Below are 17393 nucleotides of genomic sequence, written 5' to 3' on the forward strand. Positions count from 1 at the left end.
ATATGTGAGTCCTTACCAAAAATAACTACTACTGAAGGCGCTTGTCAGGGGGAGAAAACGAAGTCCAGGATAAGACTATGCATTAAGCTGACTGTATCGATTTCTTAAAAGACCACTGTCCCTAATGTTTCCCTCCTCCCACTGAAAGGATGTCAATATCCTATATGTGTGTGGAAATTGAATAAATAAGGACTTAAAAATTCTGATCTGGTATTTCAAGAAACTATATATCTAAATAACCAATGTATTACAGCAAATACATTCTTAAAAAATTGAATTAATTACTGTTAGTCTGTTTATTGTAGAGTTAACAGTTCATGAGTTCTTACCCAGTAAATATATCAGGTCTGTCATTGCTTCATGTATTGTACCACCAAAGACACCAGAGTGCAGATCCTTATTAGAGCATTCAACCTGGACATTGAAAGCATGTTAACATCTAATACTTCATATTTACACAGCACATTTCCATTCCTTACTGCTAGGCTACTGCAGCAAAGTCTAATACAGCATGATTATGGGTCTGGCTCAAATGCAGATCCTGAAGCACAGGGTGTATTAAAACAGTGACATCCAGCAGAGCTCTTCCACTAAAGCCTTCACTTCACTGGTCCAGAATCAAAACACATGAAGCAAAATATGCTGGAACATGCTGGATGCTGGAACTCTGATATAAAGCATTTTTAGATTTTACCTGTTTCTTTACTATTCCATGCCAATCATTCTTTGGCCTTGCAGTATTATCACTTCCTTCATTTAATCAATCCCACCCTCCAATCGACCCTTCTGTTGCTGCCACCCACAACCCTATTTCTTCCTGCCTCTGCGCTTGCTTAGGAGCTGTTAACTTGCTAACTTCCTGTCCTGAGGCATAATCATCAATCTGAATTGCTTCTATCTTTACAGCTGTATCTCAACCTGCTGAGTGTTTCTCCAGCATTTTCTATCTTTAAAATGTAACAATATCGAATCTGAAATTTAAACATTGCCAGGATAGAAATGAAACAACACTTAATTTAATAAGCTTAAAATTCATCTTTAAACATTTGAAGACATTAGGACCATTCAAAATGCAAAATGAAAGAAACTGCAAGCTGTACCTCCACATTGAAGTAGCAGCTGCCTCGGAGACCATACGTTATACAGGGCTTTTTCTTGCCGAGCCAGTAATTATCGGAAATGCAGACAAAATCAACACTCTTGAAGAAGGTGTCCTTGCGAGCATACACTAGCTCATCAAGACCTTCTGATCCGGACTCCTCCATTCCCTCAAAGCAAAACTTGATATTAACTGGGATATCCTACAGAAAAGTCACAAGGGATCAGTCACAGCTCTCCAACAAGCAACTAGCTGCTTTTATTTACACAATTTGACACTTCAAATGTGTTGCATGGAAATACAAGACACCAGTAAAGCTTCAGCATAGAATCATTTATTTCCCAACCCTCTGGTACGAAAAGAAAGCAAAAATAAAAGAAAGAAACCTTTCATCAAATCAAACTTGACTCTTCAATACACCACACCAGTATTCACTTAATAATTGCATTTAAAAGATGAAATTTATTGATCAGCAAGATTTGTTCACCCATGAATAAATAACCTAATAAATGTGGTGATTGATGGTGATTGTCCTTTTAAGGACAACACAGTAGTAAATGGTCACCTGGCTTGAGTGACCAATTCGGACTCAGAATGGATAATCACCCCCAGGGGATACAATCCTCAGGCAGAGAGAGACATGTAGGGATCTAGGTGCCACCATGCTGAACAATTCTTATCAACAAATCCTTTTTGTTTTCACTAATGGAGTCTCTGAAAGTGCATCTTTACAATAAATTAACAACTATAAATTAATAAACGAACAAGAGCTTTCAGTTTCCAGTGCACAGTGCCATGGGAAGGTGATAGCCGAGTGGTATTATCACTAGTCTATTAATCCAGAAGCTCTGCTCATGTTCTGGGGACCCGGGGTCAAATCCTGTCATGGCAGGTGGCGGAATTTGAATTCAATAAAAAATATCTGGAATTAAGAATCTACTGATGACCATGAAACCATTGTCGATTGTCCTTTAGGAAAGGAAATCTGCTGTCCTTACCCGGTGTGGCCTACATGTGACTCCAGAGCCACAGAAATGTGGTTGACACTCAACTGCCCTCGGGCAACTAGGGACGGGCAATAAATGCCAGCTAGCCAGCAACGCCCATGTCCCATGGAATCCTTACAGAAGGAGGCCATTCGGCCGATCGAGCCTGTACTGACTACAATCCCCACCCAGGCATATTCCTGTAACCCCACACATTTACCTTGCTAATCCCCCTGACACTAGAGTCAATTTAGCATGGCCAATCAACCTAACCCACACATCTTTGGACTGTGAGGGAACCCACACAGACATGGGGAGAATGTGCAAACTCCCCACAGACAGTGACCCGAGGCCGGAATTGAACCTGGGACCCTAACGCTGTGAGGCAGCAGTGCTTTGCTACTGTGCCACCCCATGAATGAATAGGAAAAAACAAATAACTACCATGTTCCCTGAACTGCTTAATGCTGCTGCGGAAAAGTGCAAAGCAAAACAAAATCACTTCGTTCATCCTTGCTGCGAGTCAGAAACTAAAACATAATAGAGACATCAATCAACTCTTCAACATAGCTGGTAATCCATGCAGCCTTATTGCAAGTTTATAGAGGAGGAATTGAGTTCCTCAGGGTTATCCTCATCAGATTCATTCTATATTCAGAGTCCTCCCACCAATCATACCCAGACTGAATTCTCTTCAGGAGCCTGCCTCACCTCAGCACCATTTTCTCAATGTAAACCATGGATTCAAAATGGGTTGCAGATCACTTAGTTTCATCAAACCAACTAGAAGTTCCCTGGGCTCCAGTTCAACCTGCATTGTTCTATCATCACAAGTAAGTGAGGGATACTTTCAGCTAGTTTCAACATCTGTGGGCTGGGAGAAAAAACGCTGGCTAATCTTCCAGCTCACGATTACTTTCAAGAGGAGTTCAACTGTCAACTTAGGTGTGCTGGCTGCAGCAAGATTAAAACTGATTCTGATCCTCTAATGCTGGAATACAAGTCTTTCTCCTGAGGCAATTCCCATGAAACTGTCCCAGCAGAATTTGAGAAAGAAGCAGAATTGAAGGTGTTGGAGAAAGGGGAGGAAATAAAACAGTTGCATTGTCTGTATCTAAGAGTGGAAAAAAAAATTCCAAAACTTTGAACTGGAAGGAATCATTTTTGTGTTCAGAAAATGTTTCTGATCAACAATGTTTCAAGATTCAGTTAACTTGGCCTACAAGCTCACATCTTAATCTGTAAAATATTTAATTAGTTCAAATCTTTATTCAATGAAAGTACAAATAAATTCAGAGGAATGCAGCATTTAGAGCTTCAAATCTTTCAAACAAAATTCACACTTTTGCTGCAATAAAGTATCTATCCACATTAGGCACAAGGTTTGATATAGAGACTAATAAAAGACTACAAGGTAAGTGGAAGTAAACCACAGGAAATGTTCATTAACATGTCTATTCTCCAGCACAGTAGGCACAAGACTGGCAAGATGGATGGAGCTTGAGTCTTGGGTCACCTGACCCTTAAAGGGGCATACCCCAACCTACTTAAAAACTTGGCAAGTTCACATTCCAAGTCAAATCCACATAGCAATTGTTACATCAAAGACCCATCATTAAGTTTTGCACCAATTTCTAGAGTATGGGTTTAGCAACTGGCAAGGAAAGACTGCAGTTAACATAAATCTTTGAACTGTTCTTTGCCTTCTAGAGATAATGCATTACATCACATGGAACAAAAATTGATTACTAAAAGTAAGGTTTATTACCTGCTTTAGTTTTTGAAGAGCTTCAATACAGTTCAGCCATGCCAGCACTGGTCCTTTGTCATCAGTGGAACCTCTCCCATATAACTTTCCTATAAAAGTTTCAATTATTAGAATTCTTTTTATAGAGAGACATGGTAGTCTTTAAATAATTCACAGGATTTGGGAACGTTTGCAAGACCAACATTTATAGTCCATCTCCAATTACCCACAGGAAAGTGGTGGTGACACCAGGATATTGGAGATGGCAGATGCAATGGCTGTAATGCCAAACGGAAGTGGTAAGATTTTTTTTGTGGATGATAATTGAATGAAATTTGTGTGTTGTGAGTACTACTTGCCAGATATTAGCCTAAACTTGTAAGTTGTTCAGGCCTTGCTGCATGTAACCATGCACTGCCTCACTATGAATGGAGTTGTGAATTGTGAAATCATCAGCAAACATTGCCAATCCTGACCTCTTACAGTAAGAAGTCTCACAACACCAGGTTAAACTCCAACAAGGTTTATTTGGAAGCACCATTTGGTAGGCCATTCTTCCCTTCGAGCCTGCTCCGCCTTTCATTTTGATCATGGCTGATCATCAAATTTAATATCCTGATCCTGTCTTCTCCCCATATTCCTTGATGTCTTTAGCCCCAAGTGTTATATCTAATTTCTCCTTGAAATCACACAATATTTTGGTCTCAACTACTTTCTGTGGTAGCAAATTCCACAGATTCACCACTCTGCGTGTGAAGAAATTTTTACTCACCTCAGGCCTAAAAGGTTTACCACTTATCCTCAAAATATGATACCTTGTCCTGGACTCTCCCACCATCAGGAACATCCTTTCTGAATTTACTTTGTCTAATCCTGTTAGGATTCTAGAAGTTTTTACAAAATTCTCTCTCACTCTTCTAAATTCCAATGAATACAATCCTAACTGACTTAGTCTCTCCACATATGACAGACCTTCCATCCCAGGAATCAGCCTGGTAAACCTTTACTGTACTCCCTCTAGAGCAAGGACACCTTTCCTCAGACAAGGACACCAAAACTGCACACAATACTCCAGGTGTGGCCTCACCAACGTCCTGTACAATTGCCGTAAACATTCTTGTTCCTATACTCAAATCCTCTTGCTATGAAGGCCAACATTCCATTTGCCTTCTTTACTGTGCTGTACCTGCGCGCTTACTTTCGGCAACTGATGCACGAAAACAGCAAAGTCTCACCGAGCATTGACCACTTTGAATTTACACCAATTTAAATAATAATCTACCTTCCATTATTACTACTGAAGTGGATAACCTCACATTTATCCACATTATACTGCAGCTGCCATGCATATGCCCACTCAGTCAACCTGTCCAAATCACATTGATGCATCTCTGTATTCTCCTCAAAGCTCCCCCTCCCACCCAACTTTGTATCATCAGCAAATTTGAAGATAATCCCTTTCCTAAAGATAATGAAGGGAAGGACATTGATGAAGCAGCTGAAGATAGTTGGGCCTAGATCACTACCCTGAGGAACTTCTGCAATGATGTCCTAGGATGATTAGTTAGTAAGCTTGCAGATGACTCCAAGATAGGTGGCATAGTGGACAGTGAAGAAAGTTATCTCCGATTGCAATGGGATCTTGATCAATTGGGCCAGTAGGCTGACAAATGGCAGATGGAGTTTAATTTAGACAAATGCGAGGGGTTGCATTTTGGTAGACTGAACCAGGGCAGGACTTAGTCAGTTAATGGTGGGGCGCTGGGGAGAGTTACAGAACAAAGAGATCTAGGGGTACATGTTCATAGCTCCTTGAAAGTAGAGTCACAGGAGGACAGAGTGGTGAAGAAGGCATTCAGCATGCTTAGTGTCATGGGTCAGAACATTGAATATAGGGATTGGGACGTCTTGTTGAAGTTGTACAAGACATTGGTAAGTACACTCTTGGAACACTGTGTGCAGTTCTGGTCATCCTATTATAGAAAGGTTATTATTAAACTAGAAAGAGTACAGAAAAGATTTACTAGGATGCTACTGGGACTTGATGGTTTGAGTTAAAAGGAGAGGCTGGATAGACTGGGACTTTTTTCTCCAGAGCATAGGAGGCTGAGGTCTATAAAATAATGAGGGGCATAGATAAGGTAGATAATCAATACCTTTTTCCCAAAGGTAGGGGAGTCTAAAACTAGAGGGCATAAGTTTAATGTGAGAGGGGAGAGATACAAAAGCATCCAGAGGGGCAATACTTTCACACAGAGGGTGGTAAGCCTCTGGAACAAGCTGCCAGAAGTAGTAGTAGAGGCAGGTATAATTTTGTAATTTAGATAGCATTTAGAAAGTTACACGGATAAGATGGGTATAGAGGGATATGGGCCAAATGCGGGCAATCGGGGTTAGCTTCGAGGTTTAAAAAAAAGGCATGGACAAGTTGGGCCGAATGGCTTGTTTCCATGCTGTAAACCCCTATGACTCTATGATTGGCCTTAAACGACCACAACCATCTTCCTTTTTACTGTTATGACTCAAAGCAGTGGAAATCTTTCCTCCTGATTCTCACTGACAGAAATTTTACCAGGGTTCCTTGATGCCATACTAATTCACTATTAACTAACCTGTAGAAATCAGCTTTGTTGTCCATGTTAGGACTCCAACTATAATAAACCAATGAGCAGGTTATTGGTAATTGCTGGTAAGGTAGTCTGATCAGTAAATTTGCAATAGCTGATAGTGAGGAGGAGGAGGGCTGTTGGAGAATACAGCAGGATATAAATTGGCTGGAGATCTTGGGCCAAAAGATGGCAGATGGAATTTAGCCCGGATAAATGTGAGGTACTGTGATTTGAAAGGTTTTTTTTGTTTTTATTCCAATTCAATCAAATCAAGTCCAATTCAGAATCTCAGCAAGTTGGGACATTCCCGATCCAAGCTGACAAGACCGGGCTCTCACCTCCTGTCTTGGGCTTGATCTACATGATCCAAGCTGATTGAAGTAGGCATTGCTCCTCCTCCATAGCTTGATCTCATTTGCATCTTAGCCAAAAGGCTGAGATGCTGCTTTTAACAATTGCTTCAAATGAAGCTGAAATGTAACCTAATGACTTCAACCAAGCGCAGCATGTCAATACTACACTTGATCTTAGTCAAAAGGCTGAAAAGCGATAAAAGGTTTACTGCAGAAGGAAAGTATACAGTACATGGTAGAACCCTTAGAAATATTATCACACAGAGGGATCTAGACATGCAGACCCAGTTTCCTGAAGGTGGCAACTCAGGACACAAGGTGGCCAAGAAGGCATTTGGCATGCTGGCCTTCATCAGTTGGTGCATTAAGTGTAGGGATTGGAAAATCGTGTTGCAGCTGTATAAGACTTGGTTCGGCCTCTTTGGAGTATTGTGTACAATTCTGGTTGCTACACTACCAGAAGGATGTTTATGCATTTGAAAGGGTGCAGAAGAGATTTACCAGGATGTGGCCTGGTTTGGAGGATATGGACTATGAAAAAAGGTTCAACAAACTTGGATTGTTTTCATTGGAGCGTCGGAGGGTAAAGGGGGACCGGATAGAGGTTTACAAGATTATGACAGGCTTGGATACAGTGAATAGTCAGAATCTTTTTCCCAGGATCAAAGGGTCAATTACTCAGGGCGATAGGTTAAAAGTGAGAGGGGGAAAATTTAAAAGAGATGTAAGGGGCAAGTTTTTTTTACACAGAGGATTTTGAATGTCAGGAACGTGTTGCCGTAGGAGGTGGTGGAAACAAATTCTGCAACAACATTCAAGAGGCATCTGGATAAATATATGAGTAGGCAAGGAATAGAGGGATATGGACCACGTAGAGGCAAGAAAATATTAATTAGCGAGGCATCTGTAATGGCACAACTTGCTGGGCTGAAGGGCCTGTTCCTGTGCTGTACTGTTCTTTGCTGCTTGATGGCCTTGTTAATAATTCCTTCTACCAATGCTGATGATTGACAATAGACTAATGGGGCAAGACTGGATTGACTTTATTCTGCTTTACATGCACAGGGCATACCTGGGCAATTTTTCACGTTGTCGAGTAGATGTTACAATTGCAGCCATACTGGAGTATCCTGGCTGCTGCTTGGTCACAGGCAGGTCACATAGCCATTACCAATATTACATGTAGATAAAATTGGTTGAAGACTGGCATCTATGTTGCTGGGTACCTCGGGAGCAGATAAAAATAGGTCTTCCATTTGACATTTCTGGCTGGATATGGATGTATACATTTCAACCTTATCTCCCATAGAAACTTGCTGGGCTCTGCTGTCATTCAAGGTGTGCTGGTTAGGTTGATTGGCCATGCTAAATTATCCCTTGGTGCCAGGGGGATTTGCAGGGTAAATACATGGTGTTATGGGGATTGGGCTTGGGTGGGATTGCTGTCAATGCAGACTCGATGGGCTGACTGGCCTGCTTCGGGATTCTATAATTCTACATTGGGGTTCTACGCACAGCCTCCTCCTCTCTTTATCATTTAACTGTCCACCAGAAACCACAGCTGGATTTGGTAGGAATACAGAGCTTTGATCTGATTTTATTTGGTTGTGGGATCATTTGGCTTTGATTATTTCCACTGTTTAGCAGGCATAGAGCCCAGTCTTGTCACTGGGTTGGCAACTCATTTCTAGGTACTCGTGATGTTGTTTCTAGAATGCTCTACTGCACCCTTTGTTGAACCTCCGGTTTGCTGATAATAGGAGAGGAACAAAATAATGAGTTACAGAATAGAAGAAAAAACATTCTCATCTGTACCTACATTTTAAAACCCTTACAATTACAACCCACATCTATTGATTTTTCAAGTCTTTTTAAATAAGTAATGAGTTCTCATTATTACAAAGCGAGATATTAGAAGCGTACTTCATGGGAAGGGAATGAATGCATAAAGCAATATCATGACTAACCCAGATACGAAGAAACTGTTACAAATACTAATTAACTGGTCTAACAATGAGGAGCCTTTGATAAAAGATCACTAACAACAGCACTTTTGATCAACCCTATTGAATTCATGTTGTAAACATTGTGCAAACACTAACTATGTGCTTTGAATTAAGAGGAGGGTATTAAGAGGGACAGGATAAAAAAAACACATATAAATTACCACCATGGTTTGTGGCCTGAGAATGTTTCCTAAAATCATGTTAGTTAAATGATCACAATTAAGACATGACTGACATTATATGCTTTATCTCAACAAACTAATGTATAGAAGTACTGCTTCACTGAAATTTGAAAGTTTCCAAAGTACCTTAAGCAAAATTGTTCTGATGATGTGTCCCAATTCAGGATATTTGATCAACCTTCCCACTTTACCAATAATCGCTGGCTGACAGTTAGAGATCAATCAATTCCTGTATCAATAATGGACATTTCCAAGATGGGCATGTCTTCTCCAACTGAACGCTAAACATCAGACGACAGCATTAATGAGTGTTACAAATTTCAGTCAGCAGAACCCAACACTCAGATAGAATCTTGGGAGTTAACAAATGGAAGTCAGACATTGAAACTGAACTTGCTGAAGACTGCGCTGGAGCTCTCTAATCAGAACTACAAACCATTATGTGGATTGGAGGGAACAGGCGAGGTCTTCTTAAAACAATAAACAGAAACACAATAAAAGGCCACTATGTCACTATTGAGTGATTTAAAAGTAGACCTTCTAGCAAATCTAGCTATGATAAACAAGGAAAAAAAGAGGTCGAGAGTGAAATTCTCATCACAATTACATGGAACTGACACCACAGAGACAGGTCATTTAATCCAAATGGTCCTTATGTGTGTTTATACTCCACACGAACCTCCATATTTTACTTCATCTCACACCATCAGTACATTCTTCTATTCCTTTACAAGATTATGGGCCCGATTTTATCAATTTGATTCTGAGTGCTGAATCTGGGAATGTTTCAGATCTGTTCTCAGGTGCCCCCGTACGCACTCTGCCTGAAAAAATATCAGGAATTCTGATTTGTGCTGCAGAAACTTGTGGCTGGGGCTTATTGGACTCAAAATGCCTGCTGCGCCAATTGGAACCTTCAACTGCGCATGCACAGTTAAAAAATAGAAAAATGCTTCCCTGCTTCATCGCTCCCAGACCTGATAATGCCTCCCCCTGGCCCCCACAGACAGTGCCCCACTCCCACAACATAACTGTCCCCGTTATCCTCCCACCCCCCTACTACCCAGACCGATCATGGCTCTCTGCCCCCTTCCCCCCCTTGCACACAGAGTGGCAGTGGACCCCCATCTCCCCCGCCCTCCGCCCACCATACAGCCATCTGACCCGCCTCCCTCTCCCTATCTGCATCTACCCTTTAGCACCCTGTGAGAACTTTTTAAGTTTCAATGAGATCAGCTTCTCATTCTTTGAAACGCTATAGAATATCAACCCATTTTCCACCTCCCCCTCCCTCCACCAGAGAGCCATCTGACCCGCCTCCCTCCCCTCCACCAGAGAGTGATTTGACCGCCTCCCATACCCCGGAGAGAGCCGCCGGAAGCTCTGAACATACCTCCTCAGAAGCTGGAGTGCCCGAATCAGACCTTTGCGAACCATGTCTGTTTTGCGCTGAATCTGGACGGGTGAATGTGGTGGTCAAGGGGGAAATGCCAGTAAGTTTGGGTGTCTAGCCCATTAAGCCAATTTAAAGGCATCGGGCGTGGTGCCAGCGATAGCCATTTTAGGCCCTTGGTAAAGAGGGAAAGGGCACTGAGACAGTCGTAAATTGCGCTACTCGCCTCACACCTGACTTTACCAAGTTTGTGTGCCCGAAAACGGTTTAGGAGATGTGTGAGGCAAGTTTTGTTTTACACAGAGGGTGGTGAATGTCTGGAATGCGTTGCCTGGGGAGGTGGTGGGAGCAAGTATAATAGCAGCATTTAAGGGGCAACTAGACAAATACATATATAGGATGGGAATGAAAGGATACGGACTCTGTAAATGATTTGGTTTTAGTTTAGACAGACATCATAATCAGCACAGGTTTGGAAGGCCAAAGGGTCTATTCCTGTGCTGTACTGTTCTTTGCTTTTTGCTCCTTTGTCCATGCACAAACTTATGTAGCTTCCTCTTAAACACAACTACGGGGGTTAGAAAGAAATTGCAAAAGATCTAGGAAGCACGATATTCCAAAAATAATTTCTCATTAAAATAACAGATAATCCTTCTCATTTTAAATGATACAGAGTTCTGTGCCTGTAATATAGGAATGGAGCAAAATTTTAGTTCCGCATTCGGTATCCTCCCCAGCACTTCTTTGCTAATTGCTGAATTTGTTTCCATGTTTTTGTCACTACATAATTTGCATATTTTAACTTGATTATTTAGTCTCCAGATTAATTTTTCAATGTAACCACACTGTAATTCAGCCTTTGGACTGCAAATGTGTTTCTTGAATAAAATATTATTTTATTTGGAGCTTGATAGAAATGAACAAATTTAAATTTTATTATTGAAATAAATACAGGAATCTTCCTGAATTTGTTTTAGTTATTACAACTGTTTAAGGGCAAACTGACCCCCTCTCTAATTGGGAACTCAGGTAAGGTAGAAAACTGAGTAGGGTAGTCCTGTTATTTAAAGAGGACAGTGGTAGTGTGGTGAGAGGTGACATTAGTTTTAAAGATCAAAACAGAGAATTAGCTTGGGTAAAACAAGTAGCCAGGGACAAAAGGCATTGATGGGTTTTGTTTATTGGCCATGAAACAACAATGGTAATATAAGGTTGCAATTTGAATTGGGAAATTAGAGATGCACGTAACAAGGGTAATACTGTAATCATGGATTTCAATCTATATATAGACTGAATAAATTTAATTAGTCTAATATCGTGGAAGATGGGAATGTGTGCAAGATAGTTTTCTAGACCAGTACATTGAGTAACCAACTTGGAAACAGTAATGAAAAAGGCCTAATTAATATTCTAGTTTTAAAGGAGCCTTTTCAGAAAGAGTGACCATAATATAATGGAATTCTACATTACGTTTGAAAGTGATTAGTTCAATTAGATGCTAGGGCCTTAAAATCCTAGGGAAAATATGAAGCAATGAGGGGCAAGTTGTCTAAGGTGGATTGGGAAACTACACTGACCCAGAGCAGTGTTCCTGACTAAATTAGTTGACTGTAGCAGCCAGGATAAATTTAGCTAACTATTACATAGTTTACAACAAAAATACATCTCTATAATACATCTCAAAAATACATACAAAACCTCAGCAAGGAAAATATTCCAACAATGACAAATGAAAGAAATCAAAGATTATATTAGGTCAAAGCAGAAGGCGGATAAAGTTGTAAAATAAATGGCAAGCCTGAGAACTGGGGACTTTTTAAAGTTCTGTAAAGCAGGACCAAGAAGAAAAAGGTGAAGAAAGGGAAAATTGACGACAGTAAACTAGTCAAAAACATAAAGAAGACAGTAAAAGCTTCAAAAGGCATGCAAAAAGGAAATAAAAGGAAAAACAAAAGTGAGTCCATTATTAATTCTCCAGGCTCTTCCTGAAATGGGGAATAAGGAAATGGCAAAAAAAACTAAATAGATGCTTTGGATGGGATTTTTTGGCACCCTCATGGCATGTTTACCAGAAGTGGAGAAGCAGGGCGGCATAATGGCACAATGGTTAGCACTGCTGCCTCACAGAACCAGGGACCCTGATGTGATTCCTGGCTTGGGTCACAGTCTGTGTGGAGATTGGACATTCTTCACTCAGAGCGTGGTGAATCTTTGGAATTCTCTGTCCTAGAAGATTGTGGAAGCTCAGTCACCGACAATGAGATCAACAGATTTCTACATATTAAAAACATCAAAGGATATGGAGATAGTGCAGGAAAATGGTTTTGAAGTAAATCAGGCATGATCTCACTGAATTGCAGAGCAGGCTTAAAGGGCTGAATGGCCTCCCCTATTTCTTATATTCTTATGAACCACCTTCTTAGAGTAGCATTGGCAGAGACCAGGAAAAGATGCATGAACTTTTAACTCGAGTTTCCCCCTCTAAGTAATACACAAAGTAAAGTTTTAATATTCTCACCATCCCTTTTCCTTTGTGTGCAATATTCAATTACAAAGAACTGTTTCATGATTGTCGCCAGCAATGCAATTTATCCTGGCTGCTATAGTCAACTAATTTAGTCAGGAACACTGCTCTGGGTCAGAAACGGAATCAGTAGAGAAATAAATCAAATCACTTTGCAATAAGGCTCTGTATAGCAATTAGGGAGACTGTGCACAAAAAACTCAAAATCTGATGAGGCCCATACATCAAACATGAATAATCAGATTCATGGTGCTAACTTTACTCAATGGATGAGGATGATTTGTGACCTCTGTGTAGCTTTTAAAAAGGGGGAAGAGAGGTCAGCTTGCTCTCAACACCAGTCATCAACTCTTCCAGTACTTCTCAAAGAAGATGCAAAAGAGCAGAAAATACACTCTTCATGTATGGCAGCTTCATGTAACATCCTTTGATTTCTTAAAGTTTAAATAGCAAAACCTCACTTTTAATTAATTCTGACTTCCAGTCCAAGCAAAGGTCCACAAATATCCCCCGTGGTTGGAGGGGAAAATAACAACTCATTTGGCTAATGACTTTGACAGCAAGGGGTAACCTCAGAAATCAGAATGATAATCTGAATATCCCCTTTACATTTGACAGGGGTCTCCCCCATCCAGGATGACCTGAAATAAATATTGAGGGAAATCTCCCAACTGCCCTGCTCCATTGTCCAATCCAGACCAATACAGTTAGGAGCGTTGTCTCCAAGCACAGAGGAAATTGTGTCACTCGGGGCTAATAGGGGCAGAAATTGAACAGCAAGAGCAGACAGTGACAATGAAAGCAAAAACAAGGAAATTATGGGAACATTGAGCAATTGGACATTTGCAGAAAGAACAATTTACCATTCAAAACTGAAAATACTAAGTCGGGATATTACTGTTATCAATAAAGGTGGGTAGTATATATAAGACCATACAAAAGTATGGGCAGAGTAGAGCAGAGAAAATTCATAAAACCAGTGTAAAGGAAGCAGGAATAAAGTTGGCGACTGACGATTTTTCAGATCTGTGCAGAACTCATTCTTTGACAATTTGCTGACTTTTTCAAATAACCACAATCCGCCAATGACAAATCTTCATGTGATTTTTAATGCTTTCAGTTTCAGATGACTTTTTTTTCTCTCTCGTGCTTTTAAACCACTGAAAGGATTTTTCAAAAAATGTAAAATTGTTGGGGCATGATTGGGATACAAAATAATAAAGGAAGTGGGTTGATGTTAAAATATTAAAGCACATTTATTTTCTCAGGTCAAACCCAATGTCACAATTACTACTTCAAGGCAACTAGGGAAGTGAATATTGCAACTTAAGAAAGAATGAGCAGAAAAGACATGATCAAGAAGGCGAATGGGATGCTGGCCTTTATAGCGAGGGGGATAGAATATAAAAGTAGGGAGGTCTTGCTGCAACTGTACAGGGCATTGGTGAGGCCGCAGCTGGAGTACTGTGTGCAGTTTTGGTCGCCGCACTTGCGCAAAGATGGCTGATGCCGGAGATGAGGGGGTTAGACTATGAAGAGAGACCAAATAGACTGGGTCTGTACTCGTTGGAGTTTAGAAGGATGAGGGGGGATCTTATAGAGACGTATAAGATAATGAAAGGGATGGATAGGGTAGAGGTAGAGAGATTCTTCCCGCTCAGAAAGGACAGTAGGACTAGGGGGCACAGCCTCAAGATAAAGGGGGGGCAGTTTAGAACGGAGTTGAGGAGGGACTTCTTCACTCAAAGGGTGGTGAATGTCTGGAATTCTCTGCCCGTTGAAGTGGTGGAGGCTACCTCGCTAAATATATTTAAGACATGGGTAGATAGGTTTTTGGTAGGCAAGGGGATTAAGGGTTATGGGGAGAGGGCGGGAATGTGGAACTGAGCCACTTCAGATCAGCCATGATCTTATTGAATGGTGGGGCAGGCTCGAAGGGCTAGATGGCCTACTCCTGCTCCTATTTCTTATGTTCTTATCACATGTGCACGCTTTTAGTTAATATTTAATCTGAGGGACATCCTGTATAATTTGTAATAAAACAATATACTGCTCAATCGCTGGCCAGCATAGCAACCTCCCATTGCTGCCCCTCCAATCCTCACACCCCCTGACCGATGGCCTCCCTGACTTCTCCGGGTCAGCCCCGACCATACTCCACCACCCCTGGCCTGCCTCGGTGTCCCCAACACCAACATCCCTCAGTCTCAATTTCTTAATTGACAACCCCCACACCTCCCCACAGTTCCAATCCCCTCCACTGCAGTCCCAACCCCAACCAGCAGTCCCGACCACTCCAATGGCCAGCCCTGATCAGTCCCTTCCCTCCCTCTGCCAACAATCCCAACTGCAGAGAGGGAACAGGAACCCCCCCATCCCCACTAGTCTCCTCTATCAGGCCCTGTCCCTCTAGCATTGCGAGAGCAGTGCAGCGGGTTGGGAGAGTTCCCAGAATTAAACAGTGTCCCTTTATTCTAGTCTCTCTCACAATTGGAAACATCCTTTCAGCGTCTATCCTGTCAAATCCCCTCAGGGACTTGTGTGTTTCAATAAGATCGTTGCTCAGTCTTGTAAACCCCACAGGTAACTGTCCAGTCCTTCCTCATGAAATAATCCCCCCATCCCAGGTATCAAATCAAGTAAAGCTTTTTTTGAATTGCTTTTAAATGCATTTATATCCTTTCTTGCAGGAAACCAAAACTGTATACAGTACTCCAGTTCTCACCCATGCCCTTTGTGGTATTGGCCTCATAACCTGAGATTCAAGAGTAAAAATTTCACTGCAAGTTTTAAAAGTGAGTTCAGTAGACAGAGTACTTTATGAGCTAATCCATAAAGATAGTTTTCATCAGAAAGCTGGATTCACTAATGTGCTTCAGGGAAGTACTCTATGTGTGACTCTGATCCCGAACTCAATGTGTGACTTCAGCGTCCTCAGGAAAAGATGGACAATAAACTCTGCCTTGCCGATGGCACCCACACTCAGAGAACAAACAGAAGGAACCTTAAAATGCTGCAAATACTCAGCAGGTCTTGCAGCACCTCTGGAAAGAGGAATACTTAACAACTCAGATTGCGACCCTTCATCAACCTGTAACGTTAACTCCACAGATGCTGCTAGACCTGCTGAATATTTCCAGCATTTTGATTTTCAGTATACAATACTTAATTTTTGTAAACAAAAGCTGGCATTGTCCTAGGGCTCTTTAAAGTGCAGAAAACAATGAAGTGCAGTTATTCCTGTTTCATAGCCTGGCACTGCAGCCAGTTTACACACAGCACAATCCCACAAATAGCAGTGATGACCAGACAAAATAGGCTTTTGATGATGATGTTGGTTTAGGTTTAAAGTCTGGTGAAAGTACAAGAAGTACTCCTTTGTTCTCTGATCACGCTATAAGATCTTTTAACATCCACCTGCAAGCAGAGAAAAGGCCTCAATTAAGCTGAAAACTTAGCCTCTGAAATGTTAGCCTGGATTATGTGCTCAAATCTCTGAAATGGGATGTAAATGCAAAACTTTCTCACTTATCGGTGAGTTCTACCAAAAGATCCATGGTGAATGAGTGCCTGCATTTTCAGTGATCAAACAATGCTGAAATTTGAAATACAAACAAAAAGTACTGGGTAACCTCAGCAGGTCTGGCAGTATCTGTGGAGAGGGAAACAGAGCTAATGTTTCATTATGACTCTTCTTCAGAGCTGAACAGGAGATGAAATATGATGGATTATATAGTGGGAGATGGGGGTGGAGACTGTGGAGCAGAATAGAAGGTCAGAGATAAGTTGGAGCTAAGGAGATTGACAACGATGTCATGGATACAAGTCAAAGGGAGTGTTAATGTTGCATTAAGGACTAAAGAAAGTGCTGAGAGTAGCATATAGGTCCTTTCTTGTGATAGTATGCTGCAATCCTTTTCAAGGCATATTACAACACACCTCTTTCTTTTTACAGATACTTGGAAGGTGGCGGGGGGTGGGGGGGAGTAAGTTTAACAATTTAAAATACATGTTCATGTTTAGAACTGATGAATCTATGGAGGTGACCTTGCTATTTCATCTCACCAGCCAATGGACAGGACGAGCTGTTAAGATTGCAAAGAGAGCCGAGAAAATTGGGTTCGTGCTCAATTTCTCACCTTTCGCAATCTTACCAGCAACAAATATCCGGTGGGGTCAGCCTTGTTCCCGAAAAGGGTACAAGGCTGATTGAAATATTTAAAGCTATAGCAAATAGCATTTAAATATTACGTGTGAGCCCGGGCTGCAGTCATCCAGGCCCATTTACCTCTGTGGTCTCATTGGTGAAGGTTCTCTCTAGCAAGGATCATGAATGGTCTCTTCATCAACAGGGATCAGACATGATGGCCTCGCCGGTAGAACAGGAGACCATCGAGGGCCCCCAGGAGGTCGGGGGCAGGGAGGTACATCTTCGGCAGTGCCATCTGGAACTCCAGCCTGACACTTTGGCAATGCCCATCAGGCACTGGGTAG

General features: G+C 41.4%; 1 protein-coding gene across 1 annotated transcript in view; it reads right to left on the bottom strand.

Annotated features, from left to right (window-relative positions):
- Window positions 1–17393, bottom strand: part of LOC145346462 (cytosolic non-specific dipeptidase-like) — a 45258-nt gene that overhangs the window by 16436 nt on the left and 11429 nt on the right. Inside the window, exons 4-6 of the mRNA XM_080193764.1 lie at window positions 3854–3942; window positions 1101–1301; window positions 330–414 (exon numbers count right to left, since the gene is read on the bottom strand). Of these exons, the coding sequence (XP_080049890.1) occupies window positions 330–414; window positions 1101–1301; window positions 3854–3942 (375 nt within the window). The remainder of the gene's footprint in view (window positions 1–329; window positions 415–1100; window positions 1302–3853; window positions 3943–17393) is intronic.

This window comes from Carcharhinus amblyrhynchos, chromosome 8, assembly GCF_965287045.1.
Source record: "Carcharhinus amblyrhynchos chromosome 8, sCarAmb.v2.hapA, whole genome shotgun sequence".
Lineage (NCBI taxonomy): Eukaryota > Metazoa > Chordata > Chondrichthyes > Carcharhiniformes > Carcharhinidae > Carcharhinus > Carcharhinus amblyrhynchos.